This window comes from Caloenas nicobarica, chromosome 13 (genome assembly GCF_036013445.1).
Source record: "Caloenas nicobarica isolate bCalNic1 chromosome 13, bCalNic1.hap1, whole genome shotgun sequence".
In the NCBI taxonomy this organism is placed as follows: Eukaryota; Metazoa; Chordata; class Aves; order Columbiformes; family Columbidae; genus Caloenas; species Caloenas nicobarica.
In genome coordinates, this window is record NC_088257.1 from 326,920 (window position 1) to 351,342 (window position 24,423).

Sequence of the window (24,423 nt, forward strand, 5' to 3'; positions counted from 1 at the left end):
CCATATCTCTGGGCACTGACTTTTCTGCTCTCGGGAGTGCTTGGAGCAGGCTCAGACTCCCAGGGCTCCTGGGGAGAGCAGTCCTTGCTCCAGGACAGCTAGAAGTCAGAGTAATTAGCCCATTTCATTCTCTTTTACATTTTTAACTATTCAGCCAGCCATATTTTTGTTTCAAGTACCAAACTAATTTGTAGCAATGGCTTACAAAAATAGAGAAATTTAACCATATCTACAGTATATATTTCCCAGAACCCCGAGCCCTAAAAGAAGTGAAATTATACTTGGCAGCCATATCTCAGCTGTGACTCTCTGGTGAACTTTATGGTATGTCTTTCGATGTTAATATCCACTGCTGGCATCTCTTGTGGTTAAAGTGGACTCACTTTCACGTGAGTGCCCAAAGCTTCTACTGAATTAGAGGTATTTTGTACGCTTTGCAGGTGAGTGCTTGTTCGAAAGTACAGGCATCGACATGCATGTTTAACCGAGTTTGAAATAAGGCCCGCAGTTCTGTCCTTGGCCACAGCGGGTCACTGCGGGCCCACACTGTCCCCGGGCAGGGAGCCCCGCTCGGGGTGACCGGCGGCCGGCGGCTGTCGCCTCCCCCGGCACCGCAGCTCCTGCAGCCCGTCCCCGCTGCTGGCGGCGTGGGGGGCGGCGCGGAGCACCCAGGGCTCCCCTCCAGCAGCTCTGTCCCCCCACAAGCAGGGAGCGAGGTTTTTCTGGATGGGCAAATCTGTCCGGGGCTTTAGCTGACCCGTCTGACCCATACAGAAGCAAGGGCTCATTTATTCCAGCCGAGGATCAAACTACTGTCTCTTAATAAACAAACTGCCATCCTGCCCCAGGGGTCGAGGAAGAACAATATTATTCCTCTGATGGGCCCTTAAAAGTCATGAGAGATGAGATTTGCTTAAGAAAAATCACGAGAGGAAACTCCTTTTCCAAGGACACAGCTTCAAGTGTGACAGTGCACAAAAAGATTGTTGTGTCCAGCAGATCATGTGAAACAGTGCCAATATCACACACTGGCTCAAACAAAAGGCTTTGGAAAGCTCTAGGCAGAGATGGATAACCTAAACAATGAAAAGCCCTTTTAGGGTTTGGAGAGCTTTCTCAGTTTGTATTTGACAGATATAATTGCTACCTTTATCCTCAAGAATCAAAATGGTCCATGCCTGGCAGGTATAATGCCCCAGTTCCTCCCACAGGCAAGAGGACCTGGGTATGGGTATTTCCTGCCTGTTCTGGGTCTTAGTTTAACCAGAAAATAAGAAAATGTTAAACAGTTTGGGAGATGGGGGAGTTTATGTAGCAGAAGTTTTGTGGCTGGCATCATGGTATCCAGGACGTCAGCTGCATCCCTTGGGACTTCTCCTGGCTCTAGCCCTGGCTCAGGAATATGTCACCCAACCTCCATTCTTGTATCAGGACTGTGTTGCAAAGTGTTCCCTTACCTCACTGGTGTGCCAGTGGAATCCAGACCCACGGCGGAGGGGACATCCACGCCACCAGTTGCTACTGCCAAAAGTGGAAACCATCTGGCTTCTGTTCCCGGCGTGCACAGCTCGCTCACAGCTCTTCTAAACCCTGCGCAAATGGTTCACTTGGGCCTTTGGAGAGACAGCACAAAATAAGAAAGGGGGCACTCAAGCATTTCCCTGCCATGGAGGTAGCTGAACCAACTCCTGCTGAATGCAGCGCAGAGCTGGGGATACTGGTTAGACAGTATTCTGCATACTTCCAATTTTCAGACGAATGTTTCCTTCAAGTTGAGAAAGCTGCACTTCCAAAGTGAGCAACATGCAGCGGCCTCTTCCCTGCAAGAGTGCAGGGCCCATACACATGCTAGGCAGACGTTCTCATTCGCCTTCACGAAAGAAAACAACTTGTTCTTGTTTTTTTGGTTTGGTTTGGTTTTGTTGTGTTTTGTTTGGGGGGGTGGTTGTTTTGTGTTTTATTTTGGGGTTTAAACATTTTTTTTGCATAATCACCTTGCACTACAGTTTGATCATTTTCCTTTTTTCTTTAACCCATTGTTCAGCTTTCTGAGTTCATAAAAATGCAATGCAGTTCTTCCTCAGAACTTTTAGCAGGAAAGGCTCTTCACTGGCTTTTAGGAACTGTACTTTGAAGCAGCAATGACATATCTCCACTACCAGCTCCTTATGCACTATGCACAATAGAGATTCTCCAAAAATGCTGTTAGAATAACACTAAGGGACCACGTGTCATTTCAGCAATGTCTGCTGAAGAACCACTAAGACGTGCTTGGTTTTTCAGCATGCGACACTTCATGCTGCCTGTGTTCATATTAGAGTTCGGCTGAGTGAAATATCAAATAGCTGCTATGTACCAGAACAAAGTAGATCTCTGGGAAAGCTCCTTAAACAGGCACAAGGCTTCACCCTCAGTGATTCCCTGCAGCATGTATCTGGTTCCTGTAATAACGGTCCAAGTAAACCGAGGTTGTTTTTTGACACCATACTGTACCAGCCTTAGGCTGGTTTGCTCTGGGTGGCACTGACCCTTCTCCACTGTGCAGTACACTTAGAGCCTGCTCAGACTGAAATACATCTAACGGGGAGCACGAGTTGTTTGACAAGTACCAGGTTCTGTCCCTGAAAGGCAAAGGAGGGGCATTGTTTGGGTTAAACTAATCTCCTGCAGTTTTGTTAACAAGCGCAGTTAGAGCCCATTAACAGTACCTTTAGAAGCCTAAACCATCTGCTAAATCACCATCAGAGCACAGCCATGTTTTCCTCTTTCAGTTAAACTGCCTAAAAAAAACAACCAAGCCCCCTCCCTCCCCTAAAAAAAAACCCCAAACCCAGAAAACCTCTGGCAAACGCTTTTCAGCAGTGAAAAGCTGCTGAAAGCGAAGCTTGCCCTTGTGCGCCGGGCAGCCGAGTGTCCTGGGCAGGCACGTCGCGTTTACTCTCGATTGAGCAGCAAAGCACACCTGTCAGTGGGGCGGTGAACTGGTCCTTTGCAGGATGGATTTCTCCCTGAAGCAGGACAGCAACTCAGGCATTGTTTTTCAAAACATCAACAGACTAAAAAAATCCACTGCTGCAACCTTCTTCCACTGCACACTCAGAGGCACAGGAAAAACCAGCGGAGCAGGCTGGGTGCTTGTAAGCAGAATTTCAGCATCTCAGGTGTCCAAAATGTCATCACGTGGGTCAGTCCAGTAAGGAGAGAAGCCATGGCTAAGGATCCAGTTACTTCATCTGGTTTTCCCAACAGACACACATCCCATTACATTTGCACATTGTCATTTAAGTGCTTTCCTCCTGAAAAGAACTAGAGATTCATGCTATGCTGAGTTTAATTTTGCAGAGCTCTTCCTCACACCGGCTCTCAATAGCACCCAAGTTACAACTTTAAGCCACAAGCTCTGCCTGTGGCTCACAGGATCGAGAACATCGTCCATCTGGACACAGCACATCTCTGGCCTTTCTCTCCCCACGACAAGAGAAGGAGGGATACCTCCTACTTACGAGAGAATCGGTAGCGTGCAGCTGTACACTTTCATGAAGGGATGCAACTGCGTCCAACAAACTACACGCCTTGCCTGTAGTTTGTTAAACTGCTACAGTTATACAGGCCTAATGAAGTTACTGGCAGATGGGGGAGAAAAAAGAGCATGGTCAGCTCTGTTGTACCGAAGCATCCTACACAGAGTCCATCAGCGCAGCAGAAAGCGTCCCTGGGCTGAGCGGAGGTTTCAGCCACTGCACACCACCAAACATCTAAAGCAATGAAGAATTGCTGGGACACAGCAGTATAATGGGTTTATTTTGTTTTTAAAAGCACTGTAATTTTAAAGTTGCTGCTATCAAACAGATTCAGCTTAAAAAAAGAAAGCGTGTGTGTGTGCAGAACTTACCCAGTTCACAGGCTCCCGCGGCCTTTGGCACAGCACGGAGTGTGGCACCTGTACCCACCTGTGGTGTGTGCTGTTGGGTGGCTTGTTCTGAAAACACCTTGGATGCCCTTTTCATAATGAAAACCACAGTGTCCAGGAGGCTGAATCTGAAGAGAATTTTAAAACACAGCAATCCCTGCAAGATTTCTGTTAGAGCTCCAGTTAGGAGAACATGCTGAAAAATAATAGCACTTAATAGCTGCAGCATGTGAAGTGCTGGGACTCTTCGGCTAGGGCTCACTAGAATTTAAGGCAGAACAGGATTTCAGAATCTAAAGTTACTCCAGATGGAGGACATGCTCTGCAGAGAAGACTATTGGATAAAAACTTTTATATACTAAGATTAACTGAAGTTTGACACTCCTTCCATAATACCGCTCCTGGTAAAGGGATTGCAAAATCATAACGCTTTGCACAAATCCACGGGTAATGCAGTGTTCATGCCCCTGTCTCTCTATAACCTACAGTCAAAGCACCAGGCTCCCTATATTACCCCCTCCTCTTTTGCTAATGTGCCATTAGGGTACATAGCAGGCTGCATTTTGCTTTGAAAGGGTCAACACTGAATCCCAAATACATACGCATACACCTGGACTTGAAGGACAAAAAATGTTTCATGGAGGGCTTATCAATATGTTACAGTCCAATAAATTAATTTATGTTACAGGTTAAATTTATAAGGATAAAATGCGCATCTCCTGCTGCATGTGTTAGTTCTCAACATTAAAGAATGCCGCCAGCAGAAGAATGAATTTCTGGGAACTCCCTTCCAAAATAAGACACAAGAAGACAACCTAAGTCGTTTAAAATGCATATTGATAAATGTACAAACAGGATTATACAAGTGGGATGCACTGAAAGCATCTGTTTTTTGCTGACCCTCCCACGGCGAGAGGAATACGTGTCAGGGAGAGAGAGGGCAAAGCTCAGTGCTCCTGAAGCAAAGCAGCGGCTCGGGGACGGAGGGAGAGGAGTCGGTATCTAACACATCACACACCCTTGTCCACAGCCCAGACCTGGTGAGACGTGCCCTGAGGTTCTGCCTCCATCCCTTGCAGAACGACTCAACGCCGTAAGGAGAACGTTTGCCGAACTTGCTTCTCAGCACACATTGATGCGCCAGCGTCATCCAGGTCCCCCGTTTCCTACTTCACACTAACTGAAAGTACAAAGCCAGCACAAAGATTTTAGGCCCCAAATGCAGATCAGCTCTGTGGCTACTGGACACAAATGGGTTTTTCATACATGGAATTTATTTCACTAACCTGAACTTTGCCAGTGGCAGCTTTTGGAGGATTCACTACATGGCAGTGGTCTGTACAAACGCACAGTAAAATTCACCATGCCTTTCTATTTGTCTGCAAGATCAGAAGATGACAACTCTAAAGGCTTCAGTTTTCCCACACAAAATAAATAGTGCACAAAAATAAAGAGTGAGTGTGTAATAGCTCTCCTCCAGGGAGCCGGAATGTTAACAATAACTGTAACAATTAATGAGCTCAGTTTTACTGCAGTGAGAACAGACGTACATAGAAGTTAACTCTGTTTTATGGTCACACGATGTGTAAACAGGTGGGCTGGGAAGTAAAAAGTATTCCTACTCCCATTCCTTTTAACTAGTACATATCGTAACTTCACAGACCGGGAAATGTTCTCTGTGTACGTCCTCCAGTCCCATCAATATCAACGGCGTGTCATATGTAACTCCGAAAGATGCTCTCCCACCGTCACACAGCATTCACGACTCATTTCGTTTCAGAACTGAATGCAACGCAGTTTGCAGCAGACATCATAAACCCAATCGATATCCATGTGTAGCCTTTCCCCAGGCATATTTGATTTTTACATAGTTCTTCACATTCTTAGAATAAAAAGGCATTTAATTTGCATGCAGAGAAGAGCTTGCAGGCAAGCTTTTTTTATACACCAGTATCACAGGATTGGCTGGTCTTTAACCAGCTCTCATATTATTTCTAGGCCCACAATGAAATTCCTAGCTAGCTTACACCCAACCATAAAGGACTGCTTGAATGAAAACTAGGAAGATGCTGATCCTATTATTTGGGTCACTTTTCATGTATCTGTCTGGACTGAACTATTAGAGCAGACATGAGGCCGTGCCACAGCAGACAGAGATTCAAAGTGGAGATCAGGAGCTCTGAATAATTTTTCTCAGTGTCTTGGACACCTGTGAGACAGTTACATTTCAGCTATAAGAACAGTGTGCATAATCATGTGCTAATGACTTTGTGTATACATATATATATACACACCTCATACATAACTGGCTTTTCTTTTGTAGATGCTTAGTATTTTGAAGAGTTCGGATGTCCAACTTCACATTCCCACTGCCAAAAACTTTTCATAAATGTCTTCAGCAGCAGCTGTTCCTGAGAGATGCTTTGGAAACATGGAGAAAATGTCATCAAACACACGGTTGTTTGCGGCTGCTTCAAAACAATAATATAAAATGAGACAGATGTGTTTATAAGCATATAAATCTTTGCAAAATGCTAGTAACTGAAGATCACAAAAACATTAGACATCCATCACACACATAGATGTTAAACTGACATTGATAAAGCTGCAGTGTAAGGCATTCATGGGTTAGCAAATGTAAAAAATCAGGATCAAAGGCTCAGATTAATTTGGAGGTTACTCAGGAGAAGTGGAGGCGAGGCAGCAGACCGGACCAAGAGCCGGGCGATGCACAGAGCACACGTGCACCTGCTCGTGTCCACACGCACAGACCCCGGACCTGGGCAGAGCAACCAGGAGCGCAATCAGCCTGCGCTCAACAAGCCCACGCTCAGCCTTTTAGACAAATGTTATCAAACAATAACTGCCAAAGTAACATGAGGATCTAACTCTCATAGTGTCCCTGTAATGACAAAAGAAATAATAAAAATCTTATGAACAATAAGGAAATAACAGCATAAACCTCATCATTGCAATTAGAAAAAGAGGTATTCGTTCACTGGTTTGCTTAGGTTAGAGAATCAGAGATCTTATTGCCATGACTGCATAAAGAAAATCTTACATGTAAAAATATTCTTGTCCCAGATGGGCTTGATTGCCATATTTACTTTCCAGTTTTTATAATTCGCAATTCAAATCTCTGAGGAAAAAAATGCTATAACAGCTGTTGATTTGTATGAACTAACTTGCATAAATGTTCTCCCTCCTATCCTTGAGGGAAAAGTCTGAGTAAACACGAGCCAGGGAAATTTATTCCCTTAGAAAAAGTCATCTTCTGGCAAACTGAAGAACTCAAGTCGTTTGCGAAAGTCACTTCAGCATTGCAGTTATTTGTCCTGATAAAATCTTGTCATGGTGAAACCAGATACAGCCCTGGAGAGGGTTGAGTCCATGCTCAAACTCCAGAATTTCTCTGTTGAGAATTTTAAAATTAATTACATTGAAAATTTCTGCAAAAATCCCAAACTTTACAATGGATGTTGCCTAGTGAGAGAGTTACACTAGCGCATTAGCAATGCACAAGAGTCTTGAATCTTTCCCTCATTTCTATTACGGGCACATTTTCCTACTGGCAACATATTGGTGTTTCTTGAGCTCTAACCTTGGGAGTGAGAATCCTGCCCACCTCAGTGCGAGGCATTGACCCTGAAGTGCTCCCAATGCCATTCCTACTGTATAAACAGCGACTAAAGACCAGAATTTTGATGGGTGCCTAGTGAAGCAGGCAGGCACTCAAATGTTTTTGCAGAAACTTGTTAGCTGTTCACTCAACTTCATATTCTTGCATATTCTTATCAAACTGTCTTGCACCCTCTGATTCCAGACCTTTTCATGCTCTTAAAACTCTAGTTTTCCACTGTATTTTGCTTGAATCACCCAATAAAGCTTGTTCTGGACCTTGTATCTATTATGTACTGAAGATTATGATATTACTTTCAATATATATGATATATATTGACCTGTATTAATATACAAAAACTTATCATGATATAAATAAAACCAGACAGAAATCTCACAAAGACATTTAGGTAGGCCATGAGATAGTCCTGTTAGCTCAGTTGTATCTCCAGCTATACATTAGCTCCCAATCCCCTATTTTCCTTTTTTTTTTGCAGGGAAGTAACAAGCTTGAGTCTCCCATAGCAAACCCTGTGACTGAGTCCAGTATCACACTTGCTGACTGCAAAACACTCAAATTTTCTGTGCCATGGTTCACCCGTGTGTAAAACGGGTAAGATGATATTTCCTCTCCTCATGGCTCCATTGTGCTGCTTTCTTCATGTCTGGAAGTTGCTTTGAGATAAAATGTGTGTTAGGATAAAAGGGAGCAAGTTGTCCTTTCAGGCAGTGGATTTTTTGTGGAACAGTGAAAACTGCATTACAGAAAGGGAAATTCTGCTGAGCTGTCAAGAAAACGAGCAGCAGTAGATAAAATCCTAATTTCTCTCAGGGTGGCTGACCACAGAGTATTGCTACAGCAGCAAGCACAGCTGAGAGAGCTACAGCTTAATAATATGCCTTATAATAGAAACACTTGTGGTATTCTTTTAAAGCAAATGCAGTGCACTCCTGACTCCAGGCAAAGTTTGGTTATAATATTACGATGTGCTGTAAAGCAGCTTCGTTCTGCTTGAGTCCTTTGCCAAGCAGTCCACAACTACACTGACCACAAACTGGAAACACAAAAAGTTGTGGTAGTAAAAGTAGTTCTGTTGTCTCTGTTTCACTCCCTAGCAGTGCTGGGAATGACTGGGGGCACCAGTGTTCTGACGGAGAGAGGCTGTGACCAAGCCCGTGGCCGCGGCGCCTCCTGACTCGCTGCGGTGCTGCCAGTGATGAGCAGGGGACTGACTCCAATTGCACCGTCTTCAAAATAGCTCTGCCATGGTACGGGCGCAACGAACAGACGGGCGATTCATAACGCGGGCATCATGTTTTCAGTTCTTCAGTGTTAGCTTTGCACTTTGTACGGAAGAATGATAACAGGTGAGCAAATATTTCTCTTCATGCAGGGACTGCTGATATTTGTGTGCCAATTGTATGTGTGTGCGTGTGTTTGTTTGAAAAAGGACAAGCTATATACAAATGTGAGTGTATCTTATCTTCTTTCTGCGTGTGTTTCCCTGGCAGGTTTTGGAGAGCTCATGCAGGATGTGCTGTGGTGCTTTAGTCAAGTAAAAGGAACTGTAGATATTGGGGTGACAGAAGGTAAGTTTATTTTTCCTTTTGTTGCTGCGATCAAAAAGAACTTGTTTGTCATGTACATCTTGCCTAATCAGTGTGCAGGGGGGTTGTTCACATGTTGTTGGAAACTGCTGGCAAAGTGCTAAGTTACACTCTTCACTTCTGCCTTCATTATGTACTGATGCATTTTAAAGAGATGAGTCTCTAAAATTAGCTATCGATCCCAAAAATTCACTTGAAGGCATTATGACTTAATCATATCAATAGTCTTTGAAATAGATTGCCTTTTGGTTTTCAGCTGTTATTTACAGGATTTTTCAGGGAATTACAAGACAGCCTTTCCCACTACATCATCCTTTATTGGAATCAGTCAGATTCTGTTTCTGGGTAACATAAGTATAACTTGGTGCTCATTCTTGTATCTGGAGTTAAAATAAATAGCAGTGCATACACTTCTACAGATATGTATCTGTGTGGGAGGGACTGTTGCAGGCAGTTGGGGAATTTAGGAGCTCAAGACGTCCACTTTCACTCTCAGTAGCTTTCAGGGCGATTCGTGCTCCTCAATCTCTGGGGCGCTTCTCTCTCTGCAAGCACATCCGTCGGGCATTTAGCCAACATGTAGACTGCAAAAACACGGACAATTGAAATAAATGCATTCAATTTTCCTGACTTTAAAGCTGAATTTATTCATTCAGTTCTGTTCCTCCGACAATTGTTCTGGTTTAAACTTCTTACTGGGCATTTTCCTACACTTTCTTATTCTCATTTCGCACTTTCATTTTCCTTTCACTTATTGCATTGCCCATTCATCCATAAATTCCTTTCCATTTCACATTTTATTCCCTACACATTCTGTATCCCTCAAGGATAACTGAAACCTTTATGATATCCCTCTTAACCCGCCCTGTCCAGGCAGTGGTTTCGTGCCATTGTGGGCCCCAACAAACAGTGATGAAACCCCGTCTTCACGCGTGCAGAGCAGGTTGGTTTGTGGTACTGCAGTGACCCTTTGCATCTGCGTGTAAAGTTGTGTCTTGTTTCGTTTGGAGCACCAGAGGACACGAGCTGGGTTGTCTGGGATCACCTGCAGACTGACCGCACGATGGACAGGCCAATATCTGGAATGCAGCACCTGAGGATGCTGCCCACCAAGCCCTAGTTGCACTGGCAGAACTGTGCCATTCTGCATGAAACCAGGATGTCACTATTATGTGTACAAAATTCCTCATCTTTAAATGCAGAAGAGCCTGCCTCCTTCAGCAGGATGGATTGTCGTTCTGGCTTTCAAGTGATACTTAAAATGTTGCCAAGAATAATTCTGTGTTAATTCTCTGATAATACACTTGCTCTTTTCCATGCATGCATAAAGCTACATGAACAGAGATACACAGAAACTTTATCATCTTGTTCCTTCCTTGTTTATTGCTTTCCTTAACTTGGAATATGGTATAGCAGTGTGAAGTACTTGTCCTGATGAAACCAGTGGTGCCATGGATCCTTTAACTCTCTAACACAACTGTGTGAATGAATGAGCTCTCTTGTGCATAGATGGGAGGCCCGGGACATCTTTCAGCTGCTCAAACAAACACTGATTTCAGTGTTAGATATAGAGTAGATGACGTTGCTGATTGTCGTTGTGGTGCCACAGTGTTTTGAACTATATTCCATTACTATTAACAGGAAACAAGTTTTAGACATCTTGCTGTACTTTGATATATTGATAATCAGCAGTCTGGTGCAGAAAAGGGATTTGTGCAAATTTAAGAGGCGGGATTTCCTCTGGTGTTCTTGAGCCCCAAGGTCCACAGTGCAGAAGTGCCGTGGCCACGGGCGGCTGCCCCACGCTGGCTGCAGGGCACGGAGCCCGGGGCAGCGGGACGCTGGGCATCCAGCACCCCGCAGGTGCAGCCTGGGCCCGTCAGACTGGTCGGGTGTACAGCAGACATACAGTAAAGTTACCGAATGGAGGAGTATCACAGAAATAGTAATGGATACAATCGTCCTAATGAAGTCAGATGTTGTGCCTGGTGTCTGGAATATTCTGCAATTGGAATGTCACCAGATCCCAGCAAGCTGCATGACCAACAGTCATTTCCAGCAGGTCTGAGATTTTTAATATGTCTGCTTGCACACGCCTGTGTTTGCCACATCATCCAAATGTGTAACCAGCAACGGCAAATCAAAAGATTTCAGTGTTGAATTATGGTCTGCCGGCTCACCAAGCTGGCTCACAGCCTGGTTTATGTTCTTATGTGTTGGTTTCCTTTTCGTATCGCTTGCTAGTTAAGCTCAAATATCTATCCTAATTCTGGCATGTAAAGTGAAACCCAATTTGTTAATGGAACATAAAAACTGAGCATAAATATTTAGATAGATCCAAGCCACAATAAAGATAATTTGTGGGGAAGGCTGTACATTATTTTAATGAGGTGGAATTAATCTGGTTCTTAGGGAATATTAATGTGTATTTTTAGGTGGAAAAAACGTATTTTCTTTCACGTACAGTGGAACTGATTACATCCACACACTTGGTGGAAGGGGGGCACTGTATTTGCAGATTTTAGTCCTACAAGTCAGTCTCAGATATGGCTTCTGTTTCAAGCTGACTCTGAGTTCCTGGGTAAACCTGAAGCAAGTCAGTGTACAGCTCTGCGTGGATGACATTTATTCCAGAGGCTCACACAACCTCCAACTCTCCGATCTGTATACCCATAAGGACCTGACACAGACAGATACAGAAACTATAGGGATGCCATATAAATAGTTAAAAAGGCACAAAGGGAGGAGAGACATGGGTTTAGGAAGAAATACAGTCCTCTGCCTGAAGCTCTACTGGTGATCTTGTAAGCAGAACTGGGGCAAATCTCTTTCTGTGCTCCTGAGCACAGGTCCAAAGAGCTGTGTCCGGACAACTGAGGGGCTGCGGTGTCCCTGGAGCAGCCACCTGCCTGTCCCTTCATGGGACGGCAGGCAGGGCAGCACCTCGGGTCAGTTCGGTTCAGCCGTTCTGTCCCAGTACTAAATAAACTTCCAGCTCTTCTACCAGAGTTGCACAGCCCAGTGCTGTGATCGTGGGGGGCTGGGTTGCAGCGAGATGTGTTTGGCTGGAGATCCGCGCTGGAGATGAGCGGGGTGGGGGGTGACCATGCCAGTGGTACGGCAGCGCGGCTCCGAGTGCCGCCCTCAGGTACCACCACGTGCTGCCCTCTTCCCACAACACGCACTTGCAGCGCGTCAGTGGATGCAGAGAAGGGCAAGGTGGTGACCAGAACAGCAACACGCTCTTCCCTCATCTGCGGGAGGTGAACGGTGTCTCCAGAGCTGTTCTCAGCTGGCCTGACCAGTGATGCCCCTCGCCTTTGCTAGAGGCATCCTGGCTCTGGACAGTAGTGCAACTAGCTGCTTGGAAATTCACATTCTTTTCCAGGTTTTGTTGTACACCATTATGAAAGTGGTAACTGAGCCACTGTGATCATTAGAGATAAGTAATTGCAGTTTTCGCATCTGTGATGTACTTCAGTTATGCGTACTGCACCTAACTTCCCTCCGTCATTCCAGCTGGAGATGACACTCATCACTTTCTGAGGTAAACCTGGATGCAGTTTCTGGGTGCAGTTCAACGGCAGTGTTTGCTTCAGAGAGTCGTTTACATTTCCAGGCTAGTATATGAAATACACGCACACATAAAGTGACTTTCCATGAAAAGTGCTTTATAAAATATGGTCTCTTTATTTCATACCTTGTTTCCTGGGATGTACTTGAGATATATGATAGCACTGAATCTTCAGCCTTCACTTCTGTGTGGTGCAATCAGAGTGAGATGTCATTTCCAAGTAGGAAGGCTTCGCATTGCTCACAACCCAGACCTGGATTTTTTTTTTTTCCCCCACATCCAGGCACAGTATTTTAAATAAAGATATTAAAGTGAAATGAAAAGCTTCTCTCTTCACTGGCACAGGTGCTTTGCATCTCTTGGTATAAATGCACTTGTGCCGTCATCTGCCAAAGACAGCAAAATTGGAAAGACTGTGGCCAGGTGAGGAAACCAAACAGCAAACTGCCCCAGTGCTCCTCTCGAGGCAACAACAGCAGGCAGGAAATGTGCATGCTTTGGTTTTGAACCAAAAACTTGTCAGTAGAGTAATTAAACAGCCGGAAAAAGGGGGTGTGAGCATCAGCAGCTTATCATGTTATTTCCTTTCAACCTGTCCTCTTGATACTGTGATATTTTCCATTATGTGCACCTGAGCAGGCTGCAGCAGGGCAAGTTTGGAGAGTGCTTAGTTGTGGGAGATTTCTGCCTTAAAAAGTGGGTTGTGATTGAAAAAGCATTAGAAATATTGATGTAGTTCTGTTCTACTTTTTAAATATTGCAGGTTCAACGGGTATTGGCGAATCTGAATTGAGAGCACTGCCTCCAAAGAACCTGTAATATAGCAAACTGTGTTTTCATCCCGTGGTTTAATTTGCACACTGTGGTTTGTAAGTGCGTGTCCGGTGGTTTGTTTTTTTGGTTACTCCCTGGTCTAAACCCGCTCTCTGAACGCAGGAGCGCCGAGCGCGGGGCTGCGGGGACCCGGAGCCAGCGAGACCTCTCCGTGCGGGATCGCTGGGCTGCGCCTCCCTGTGCGCTGGGAGAGCAACGACTTTCCAAACATTCGCCACCTCAAGCTCTTTCCGAACCTGCTGGCTCGCTCCCGCTGCCCGGGCGGGGGAAGCGCTCTCGGGCTGCGCAGTGCTCCGCGCCGCTTCCGCGGGCACCGGCGCTGCCAAACCGCTGCGGAACGCCGCGGAGCCGGGCGGAGCGGGGCCGGGCAGCACCCGGCCGGGCAGCACCCAGCCGGGCGGAGCGGGGCCGGGCAGCACCCAGCCGCCCTCCCGGCGCCCCGGCCGGGCCCGCCCGCGGGGCTGCGGCTGCTGCGGCGCGGGTGTCCGCGCCTCCCTGCGCGCCCGCGGTGTGTGCGCGGGCAGGACGGGCTCGTCCGCGCTCCCGGCCCACGCGGCGGCCGGGCCGGAGCGCTGCGCGGTGCCCCCGGGCCGGCAGCGGCGGGAGCGGAGCATGGGCCCCGGCTGGCGCCCCCCGCCCCGCAGCGAGCCCCCGCCATGTAGGCTACCCGGGCACCGCAAAATCCTCATGGACTGAGGAGGGGTTCCGTTATTTTCTTATTATTTTTTTTTCTTTCATTTTTTAGCTTCGTATGGTTTTATTTTATTTTTTGTATTTTATTTTTTAAACTGCCGTTTTGGAAGATGAAATGCTTCTCGCGCTATCTGCCTTACCTCTTCAGACCGCCCAGCGCCATCCTCTCCGCCAGCTGCCACGCGGAAGGTACGCGGAATGTGCGCGGGGGGCAGAGCCCCTCAGTGCCGGGAGTGCGGGGGGAGCGGCGGGAGCGGCTGCTGTTGGGCTGGTTATCACGGGAGAAGGCTGAGAAGGCAGGAAGAAGGCTCGGGGGGCGCCTGAAGGCTTAGCAGAAAATGACTTTCTTTATTCCTGTCAATGCTGCTTGGTTTACTGTTAACTCTGCACTAATTGTACAAAGAAACAAGCAGCAGGACCGGCTTAAGGAAGACTTTCTACTTACGGTGCTGCACGTTTTGCAGGTTTATGTAGTTTGTAAATGTGGCCTTTAATTCATCTGTACATTCTCGAGAAAATGAAAAAAATCGTGTCTAGCACTTCCTGCGATTGGTTACCTGTGCCCTGCCCCTCATTGCATAGAGCCTGTTTTCGGGTCTCAGCAAAACAGCTCTGCAGCACTTTGTGGTGAATGAAATCTTCTCAGCAGCGGTTGAACTTTGTATTTTCTGGTGGGAATGCGAAGTATGAGGTCTGTGTTCGCTGAGACTTCAGTGGGACTTCTCCCGTAGGGAGTGCTTCTTCACGGTGACTTACAGCCCACGGGATGTGACCGCCTGCGTGTTTGCTGTGTGTGAGCTGGCAGTTTTGTGAATCACCTGCAGTTGCCTGAACAGCTCTGTGGGATCAAAATTTCACACCGCTGCTACTCACCTGTGTGGAACCACGGTGCTTTTCCTAAACAGAGTGAGCTAATGAGGAAAAACACCTTCCTGTCACCCAGCTGGTACAGACTCATTCGTCTAATCTGGGTCTGTGTGCATGGACTGAATTACCAACCTTGTCTGTGGGCAGTGGGATGACCCAGACAAGCACCGCAGGGCTGTGTGCTCACCGCTGGTTTGAGCCTACGGGTTTCAGTCTCTGCCCGCTCGTGTATCTACTAAGAAGAAATGTTGTGGGGATACCTGCCTTGGCTCCTGATGCCTTGACCAGGAACATTGTAAGGTTGGAAATGCGGAGGGGAAGGGTCAAGCAGGAAGGACTGGGCAGTACCTGATGACACTTCAGGCTAAATTTTTATATCTATTTAGGTTGCTATATTTTAGTCCAGGGAGACAGTATAGACTTTTAATTATTTTCTCTGAAGTTCTAAGCAGATAAAATTATCCTAATAGATTGCTCAGACTAGCTCTGGAGTTCTTTAACTGAAAATTTCTCTGAAGATTTCTTTTGTTTTAATTTTGACTTTGTCCAAAGGCACAGCTCCTTAATATATTCTGAATAAGTAACTTTTGAATTGTTCTCCTGGAATAAGTAATTTAATGGAGAAGCAGACCTTGCTGGTTTAGGAGAGGTCATATGAGACTCCTGAGAGGAAAAAAAATGAATTAATGAAAGAATGCCATACCAGTGTGCTATCTATTCTTCTCCATTGCAAACAATATATAAAGAGTGAAACTTGTAAAGAACTGTTTCTCAGACCAATTATCTGATGCATATATTAACTCGGGGTGAAACTGAGGTCTGTTACAGGCTCAATCACTAGCAGAACTGGGAGGAGAAGCCAGGTAAGAGCCTGACTTCTGCCTCGGTCCACTTGGAGTGGAAGAGAAGAGGTTCCTCTGCTCCCCCAGCCTGGCAGAGGGGTCCCTTGTACCCAGAGGAGAATCTCCTCCCTGCCCTGTACCACCTTTGGTCCTTGCCCCTTCCCCATGAAGGTTCCTCCAAACGCCCTTCTGATCCCCGTTCCCCATGAAGGTTCCTCCAAACGCCCTTCTGATCCCCGTTCCCCATGAAGGTTCCTCCAAAGAACCTTCTGATCCCCATTCCCCATGAAGGTTCCTCCAAACGCCCTTCTGATCCCCGTTCCCCATGAAGGTTCCTCCAAACGCCCTTCTGATCCCCGTTCCCCATGAAGGTTCCTCCAAACGCCCTTCTGATCCCCGTTCCCCATGAAGGTTCCTCCAAAGAACCTTCTGATCCCCATTCCCCATGAAGGTTCCTCCAAACGCCCTTCTGATCCCCGTTCCCCATGAAGGTTCCTCCAAACGCCCTTCTGATCCCCGTTCCCCATGAAGGTTCCTCCAAAGAACCTTCTGATCCCCGTTCCCCATGAAGGTTCCTCCAAAGAACCTTCTGATCCCCGTTCCCCATGAAGGTTCCTCCAAACGCCCTTCTGATCCCGGCTCCGGCCAGGCCCAGACCTGAAGTCCCAGTGTATTCTACATTACCTCACTTTGAGAATTCTCTTCTTCATTCATCCCAAATTCCCAGAGATGTAAATGAGAGATCTGGGTCAGCAAAGAGTTGGGAACAGAGAACAAAGACTGCACGAAGCTGTAATAAACCTGAAATTCAAGTATGCTTGTTTATCTTCTCCTGGCACTGCCTTTGGAATGGCTTTAGAAGGCTGCAGCTGAGCTCTTGTTTGTTCCTCACAGAGCAGTTTGTTGTCCTGTCTGCTTGCTGTGAAGTTCCCGTCCTTGGCTGGCAGTGCCCGTGGAAATGCTCCAGCGTGGTGGTTGTTGCTGTGGAGCCGTGGGGTTGTGGTGGTGGACGGAAGGAGACGGTGCATTGGAGAAAGCGGTGCCAGTGAAGAGCCTTAGATGGTGGATGTGTGATGAGCAGGCGACATGCTGATTTCTTTGCTGTGACCTGTTCTTGCTCATTGGCATCCAGAAATGCCAGTCCTCGTACCAAGGCGTGTGACTTAGGATGCAGCATAGTACGTGTGTTTTGAGATTGTCTGAAATACTGACCCCCTAGCCCTCACTAGCACAGCTCCGTGGGGCACTTGGACGTGGGTCAGTGTCGCGTGTTTGAATTCAGTCCCGCTCGGCAGCACGTGGGAACATGCTTGTGTCCCATCGACCTTAAAGGTGCGCTTGTAGCTTGGCTGAATAGTAGCAGTTTGACAGAATTTCAGCCCCCAATACTACCTTTTGGACCCTGATTGCTACTCCTGAACTGTAGTTGAAGAGGAATATTGCTGCAGAAAAGCATTTCTGCATGTATTACTTAAGATGCAAACCAGCTGTTTGGGTCTGCCTGTTCTTGCTGGTGTGGGCATTGGAAATGGATCCCGAAGTATCTTTTGATGTGGAATGTGCACTGTGGGCTTTCTGTAATTTATTATTTGCTGCAAAAGGGTTAAATAGCAGAGGAACTGGGGCCTTAACAGGAGTATGTGCGTGTTGGTATCAGGTTTGCTGAGAACTGAGGGGGCTGCAGCAGCTGCCAGACTTGGGATGTACCTTTACAAAATAAAACAATTCAGAATGGATACATTTGTACTGATCGAAGTCACTGCCTATTTTTTTAAATGCAAGCTTTTTTAAAAAATTATTTCTGCAACATGTTCAACTCAAGTATATCAAAGATCATTTAAAGCCTCAGCTAAGTAACCTTCAGAAAAAAAGCCTTTGAATTAATAAAACAATATCCTTTCCTGCAGATGAGGAAGCGAACACAAAGATGGGAAGTGAGCTCTCTGAGGTGACACAATTGCCAAACTTTGTGTCATGCTTGTGTTTTTCTTCCAGAATGTAAACAGGAATGAATTTTTGTGCACTCTTCTCAGCAGGGTTTGAAATGTTAGTTGTTCTGCAGAAGTGTAAAATTCTTTTGGATACTTTAATTGATACTTTAATTATTTTGGATACTTTAATTGATATTTAGGCATGTAATAGTTATTGCCTGTCCTTAAAATCCGTTGTTGTGCTTAGGAGATCTTTAACTGCATTCCTAATTTGACAGGCCAACAACTTGAGTACATTTTCAATAACTTCCAAATTTGGTTCATGTTGAGTTAGGCTGAAGGTTTTGAATAATTTTTAATTTTACGCTGAGAAGTGTAGCTGTTCATCACTGCGGCGGTGGGATCTCTGTGCACTAGTGTGTTAGTTTGGTGCAGATACAAACCCACAAACAATACAAATGCATCTGCTTTCAGTTCACTTGCTAACATTGCAATTGATAGGAATTATTTAAATATTAATTTTTATTTAATGTTAAAGACTTTATCCAATATCTGAATTTACTAGTAAGGTCTAGATTTTTAATTATAGCTGAAAAATAATGATGCACGTTTGACTCTGCAAGGCTAAAATTCTGGACAATACAAGGAAAACACGTTTAGGAGGTATATGTCAAAGAATCAGCACTGCTTTAAAGCTAGGTTCGAAACAAATATGTGCTATAGGATTTGCACTGTTTTGTTAAATCACCATAACAACATAATAAGAAACTTCTTTATACTTTCCTGTGTACTTTTGTGAAGAACAACAGGAAGTGTCTACTGAGCGTGAGTCACGTCAGGCCAAAGCTCTGGGGTACCGTGGTGGCTGAGGGGGCTCGGGCGGTGCTGACACGAGCAATGATCTCGCTGCTCTGTGCCAGCAAGTCTCGATATTTCTTGCTTTGAAGAGTCCACAGGGAGCTTGTTATTACTCTGCAGCTCATTCCCACACATTCTTTATTCATGCAAATGATTTAGACTGACTAAACCAGTAGCTTATAGAAAGTTATGGCAGTTGTGCATTACGGGCAGTAAGTAGTAAGCTGAACACAAGGTTTGTAATCACTGGTGTGGAATTTCGATGCTGGCTGTTTTTCTTTCTCATGGGGGAAAAAGCAGCTTCACACTGTGCTGTGGGTAGACTTCCGTTTGCTTGGGAGATAAGAACCATAGAAATAAACCAAAACTGCCTATGTCCAAGAGACCCAAAGCTGAGACAGTGCACAACGGGTACAGCAGATCTGTGTGTGCGGCAGAACGGGGGAGCCGCTGCTGGTGGCAAGGGTTGAGCGCCCTGCTCATGGCAAGGGTGGGGCGCCCTGCTCATGGCAAGGGTTGAGCGCCCTGCTGGTGGCAAGGGTTGAGCACCCTGCTGGTGGCAAGGGTTGAGCGCCCTGCTGGTGGCAAGGGTTGAGCGCCCTGCTGGTGGCAAGGGTTGAGCGCCCTGCTGGTGGCAAGGCTGGGACGCCCTGCTGGTGGCAAGGGTGGGACGCCCTGCTGGTGGCAAGGGTTGAGCGCCCTGCTCATGGCAAGGGTTGAGCGCCCTGCTCATGGCAAGGGTGGGACGCCCTGCTCATGGCAAGGGTTGAGCGCCCTGCTTATGGCAAGGGTGGGACGCCCTGCTGGTGGCAAGGGTTGAGCGCCCTGCTGGTGGCAAGGGTGGGACGCCCTGCCGCGTGTCACAGCAGCTGCTGCCTGGCGCAGCTGTGCAGGGAGCAGCACCGCTCAGATAGGGCTGGTGCTGGAGAACAACAAGTGGAGGGGGCACGGGAAGGTCTTGAATTGCAGCTGCAGAAATGAGAAACAATGAGCTGGCTGTACCATTGCCACAGGCCGTGATCTGGGCCCGAGTCTCGTTAGTTAACATCTCCATGGTCTTCATTATTCTTCAGAAAGTACATGTATTCCCAAATTACAGAGGGTGCATGCAGAGAGCAAGGGAGGGTGTGCGCTAATTCTGATCTCTGCTACTTGGTAAGTCACTGCAGCTCCCCTGTCTTGTGTTCAGCAGCTCCTGTGTCTCCCCGACCCTGAGGCATCTCAGACTTGGCTTCATCGCCTCAGTGGGCAGTGGGAGTCGTGCCGGGAGCACAAGTGCCTGTGACGAGCGCGTTGCCAAAGGCCCTGGCGCGGCTGGCGATGCTGCCGGAGCCGGCGGGCTCGGCTGCAGGATGTGGCGAGTCCTCGCGTGTCCCTGTCACCCCCCTCACGCTCAGGCATGCGTGGGCTCTGCTCCTTGTTTGCATTTGGACAAACACATGCAAATATGCTTCACAAATGTGGATCCTATGCTCTCTGTTTGGTATCAGTATTTTGACAAAGGCTGGGCTGGAAAAGGTCATACAGCGTCTGCTTTGCTGGAGCTGACTTGGTTCATTTAATGTGATTGCTCTGAGGAAGTTAATCTATCGCTTTAGGGATACCTTCACCTTTATTAATATGAAGTGGTCAGACTGTCCAGTGCCTGACTTATAAATTTCTCAGCGGCAAGGTAAGCAACAAGCACCACTCAGATAATTGGTGCTGTTAGTGAAAAAATACACCAAATAATGAAACCTGTCTTTAAGCAGACTGATTATTTCCTGAATAGCTTGAGATTCACAAGATTTGGGGTCCTTGAAAGACCAAAATGTGACTTTCCTTTAAAAGAAAGGAATTTGAAGTTATACTAATAGCCAGAGTATTTGTGTGAATAGTTCCCTGGCTCAGAAAGGCTACCAAAGAGTGGAGCAGTTCCTGTGTAGCCCTGAGGTAACTACCTTTTTGTTTTCTCTGAAGCCTTTTCTGGTTTTCCACATTTCTCAGTTTGTGCCCAGGCTTTGCACTGGCCCTTGTGGAAGTTCCAGTGGAGGTGGCGTGAAGGCCAGGATGTTTAATCACTGATGTTTGAGCTGATTTTAAAGCTTAGCTCAGAGGTGCCCTTAAGCTAGAGGGTTAGCTTTTTAGGAGTCTTTAACATGAAAGCTCAGCCGGAGGCACCTTAAAACCAAGCTCTGTACCTTAGGGGCACCTCTAGGCTAAGCTTTTGACCTTTGGAATATTTTTGAGTGATGCATGCAAAAATAATTATTTCCTTATATGCTCCAGACAGCCATTCTTCTCTGGGTGACCACAGAAAGTATGTTTGGGTTTTACCTCTTATTGTATTTAGATCAGTAGAACAGGCCAATTAACTAAGTGAAGGAAAGTCTGCGTGGGAACTGTTTAAAATGTATTTTAAAGCTCCTTGTCGCAGATGATAAACAGCGGAACGGAGCAGCTGCGGGGACCCGCTGGTGGGTTCCTGGCTCCTCCAGCTGCCCTTGGGCTCCACGCGACGCTTTGCAGAGCAAACCTTGGGCTGGGTGCTGGAGGGATCTCAGTATGGCTGCACCCCGCAGCCAAGAGCCTGGCGTGAGCCTGAAATAGCCAATCTTCTGTTTGTTCTTTTTTGAAGACTTCAACTTTGTTATTATGGCAACACTTATACTTACCATTAGCCTGTCGGTTTTGTCCCAGCTGTGGTGGCAGGAGGATTTATTTTTCTGGTGAGTCATTCCTATGTCTTTGACCCCAGTTAATCAGGCACCAGCAGTTGGGAACTTCACTGAAGTCCTGGATTACCCTGGAGTAAAACCCACAAATTAAATATGAAGCAGCGCTAATACTACAGAATGGTGTGTGCATTAGAGGTACAGTAACATTGTTAAGTATGCAAATACGGTTTGGTGTAACTAATAGTCTATAATTACATGAAGAGAGGCTGTTAGTTTAAGGCTGATGGAGGAGAACACCAAGTTCAGATTGAGCTTTCTACAATAATTACATTTCCTGATTTAGCTGTTCTTGAATTTCTCAGTCTGAATGCCATATCAGCTCTTCCTTTTTAGGGAAGAACATCAGACTTGCTCTAATCTCAGTTCTTACATTTATCAGAACTTGCACCATGTGCAAGAATCCAGCCGCCTCGTCCGTTCTTTCCGTACAGCTTTTGAAGACTGCGCACATGCACGGAGCCAGAAGCCCGTTAAAAACCCGCAGTGGAGTGCGGGCTGTGCCGCGGTCGTGGGACCAGCTGCGGCACGAACGGGGCGGCTGTGCCCGCTCGTTCTGCCGGTGCCTCTGGCACGCGTGTTGCCGGGACAGGGGGCCTGGGCACAGCGTGTGACGCGGCCGGGCTGTGGGACCCCTCCCCGGGCGCTGCCGCCGCCCGCTTTGCCGGCAGAGCCCGGTGCCCGCGGCGGCCGCGCCGCGTCCCGCCGGTAACGCCGAGAGCTGCTGCCCTCTGCCCCCGGCCGTGCCGCTGCTGGCGGGGGCGCAGCCCGTGCTGCCGAGGGGCGGGAACCCCCCGGCCCGCGCTCCCCGCGGCTCCGGAGCGGGTGCGCTCCCGCCGGCCACCGGGCGGGGGCGGTGCCGGCATTGATGCTGCGACCGGTGCTGGGGCCGCTGGTGGTGCTGGGGCCGGTATTGGGGCCGCTGGTGGTGCTGGGGCCGGTATTGGGGCCGCTGGTGGTGCTGGGGCCGGTATTGGTGCCGGTATTGGTGCTGGGGCCGGTATTGATTGGGGCCGGTGCGCGCCACGCGCCCGGGTGGGGCAGCAGTGGCCTCGCCGGGCAGGGACCCCCCGGGCAGGGACCCCCCGGGCAGGGACCCCCCGGGCAGGGACCCCCGGGCAGGGATCCCCCGGGCAGGGATCCCCCGGGCAGGGATCCCCCGGGCAGGGACCCCCGGGCAGGGATCCCCCGGGCAGCCTCCGCTGGTGCCTTCAAAGCAGCCGGAGCGCCGCTGCCCCCCGGGAGGAGAGGACGGCGCGGGGGCGAGCCCGCCGCTGGCAGCCGGCCCCGGGGTGCGCGGCACGGGACGGCGAAGGGCTCCGGGCCGCAGCACCCGGGGGCGCCTCTCTCCGGTGACACGGCGGTGCAGGGGCGCTGGGCACCGTGCCTGCCGAGCGCTGCGCTGGCCGGGGCACCGCACGTGTGGGACGGGCGGGCTGGGGCTCCGGGTGCCCGTCCCGGAGGGGCCCGGTGGGCGGCACTGCCCGGGGGGGCGGTGTCCGGGGACCGCGCTCCCGCCCCGCGTCCCGCTGCATCGCAGCACCGCTGCATGGCCGCAGCCGGCTGAAACAGCTTTCCTCTTTAATAACAACAACTGGTGCTGAGAGGATTTTATCAAAAAATACTTTAATCGTAGGTGTTCCATCCTATCATCAGATTTTGAAACTGATTTCTCTTCTCCCCCGGGTTTTGTTGGGAAGTTGCTCCCCATCCCACTCTTTTGCTGATCAGCAATCCCAGTGCAGCCATCAAGTGCTAAGGTTTCCTGCCATTTTGCATGTCAAACCAGCTCCAGCAAAAGAAAGAGCCGAATTAAGAGCAAATTTCCAAGGCTCTAGAGATATTTCTGTTATGTGACTGTATTCCACTTGCTACAGATGGGTTCCGCTGTAGCTTCCCAGAGTTCTCGTGTCATCTATTTTTAGTTAGTGCTTAAATCAGCACAAAGGTACCTTCTGTCATCCCTCCCACTCTGAAGAGACCTGATTGAGGTTGCAGGGTTGCACAGCTAGAAATGCTTTGGCGTGGGAGAGAGGGAGGGCAGCTGGCTGGGAGCCTGAGCGACAGAGCAGATCTCATTCTGTGGATGGCTTCAAGTGGGGTTATTTTAAGCACTTTTGGGGAAGGTAGGATGGTGAGTATGGTCAGGGTGACCTACCTGTAAGAAAAACCATAGACATTGTCTTTATTTATTGTCCCCGTCACAGGCAGCTTTGCCGATGTGTCGGTGGGGTTGCTGAGTCTGTTCTTATGCCCGGTACCCGTGGCGAGGGCGCACGTTCCCCCAGCGCCACGGGCTGCGTTTGGCACAGCTTCGAGACTCTCATCAGACCCGGGGGTGTGTTCAGCTGCTGTCCTGGGCTGGCAGAGCAGATGGTGAATACCCAGCAGCTTCTCGATTTTTGCATGTTCTCTCCGCTGAACCGCCCAGGAGTGTCACAAATTACCGCACTGGCAGATGTCATGAAGGGCCACGAGTCCACCTGTGTGGACTCAAAGAAAACATTCACAAAAGCAAGAGTATGAGGTTTAACCTTTCTCCTCTCTGCAGGCAGCTTTGCTAAAGCAAGGTTGCCAAAAAAGTCTCAGAAATTCCTTAAATGTTTTGATATTGTGGTGAAGCTGCCATACGCAAGACCCTGTTCTTACCGTGAAAGCCTTGTATTACACCAGTGACTATCTGAGAGCAGCCCAACAAATTGTGTTTGATACTATACTCAAAATAATTTTCTAATGTGGATTATAAAAGAAAAACAGGCTGTTGTAGGCTGATCTTGCTATATTTGGGAAATAAATGCACTATCAGCTTTGTAAAGCCATATGGTGGATTTATTCACAATCAGCAGTTCCTTTCAAATGCAAGTTCATGGCATTTAGTGATACATTTTCCAGTATACGGCTCAGCACTCTTTTTTTTTTTTTTTTTTTTGGTTTGTTTGTTTGTTTGTTTTTGGTTTTTTTGTTTTCCAGCATA

At 47.8% G+C, this 24,423-nt stretch overlaps 1 protein-coding gene across 1 annotated transcript in view; it reads left to right on the plus strand.

Moving 5' to 3' along the window:
- The first annotated feature begins 14,142 nt into the window (after positions 1-14,142).
- Positions 14,143-24,423, plus strand: part of PPP2R2B (protein phosphatase 2 regulatory subunit Bbeta) — a 70,358-nt gene continuing 60,077 nt past the window's right edge. Inside the window, exon 1 of the mRNA XM_065644139.1 lies at positions 14,143-14,426. Within this exon, the coding sequence (XP_065500211.1) occupies positions 14,348-14,426 (79 nt within the window). The 5' untranslated portion in view covers positions 14,143-14,347. The remainder of the gene's footprint in view (positions 14,427-24,423) is intronic.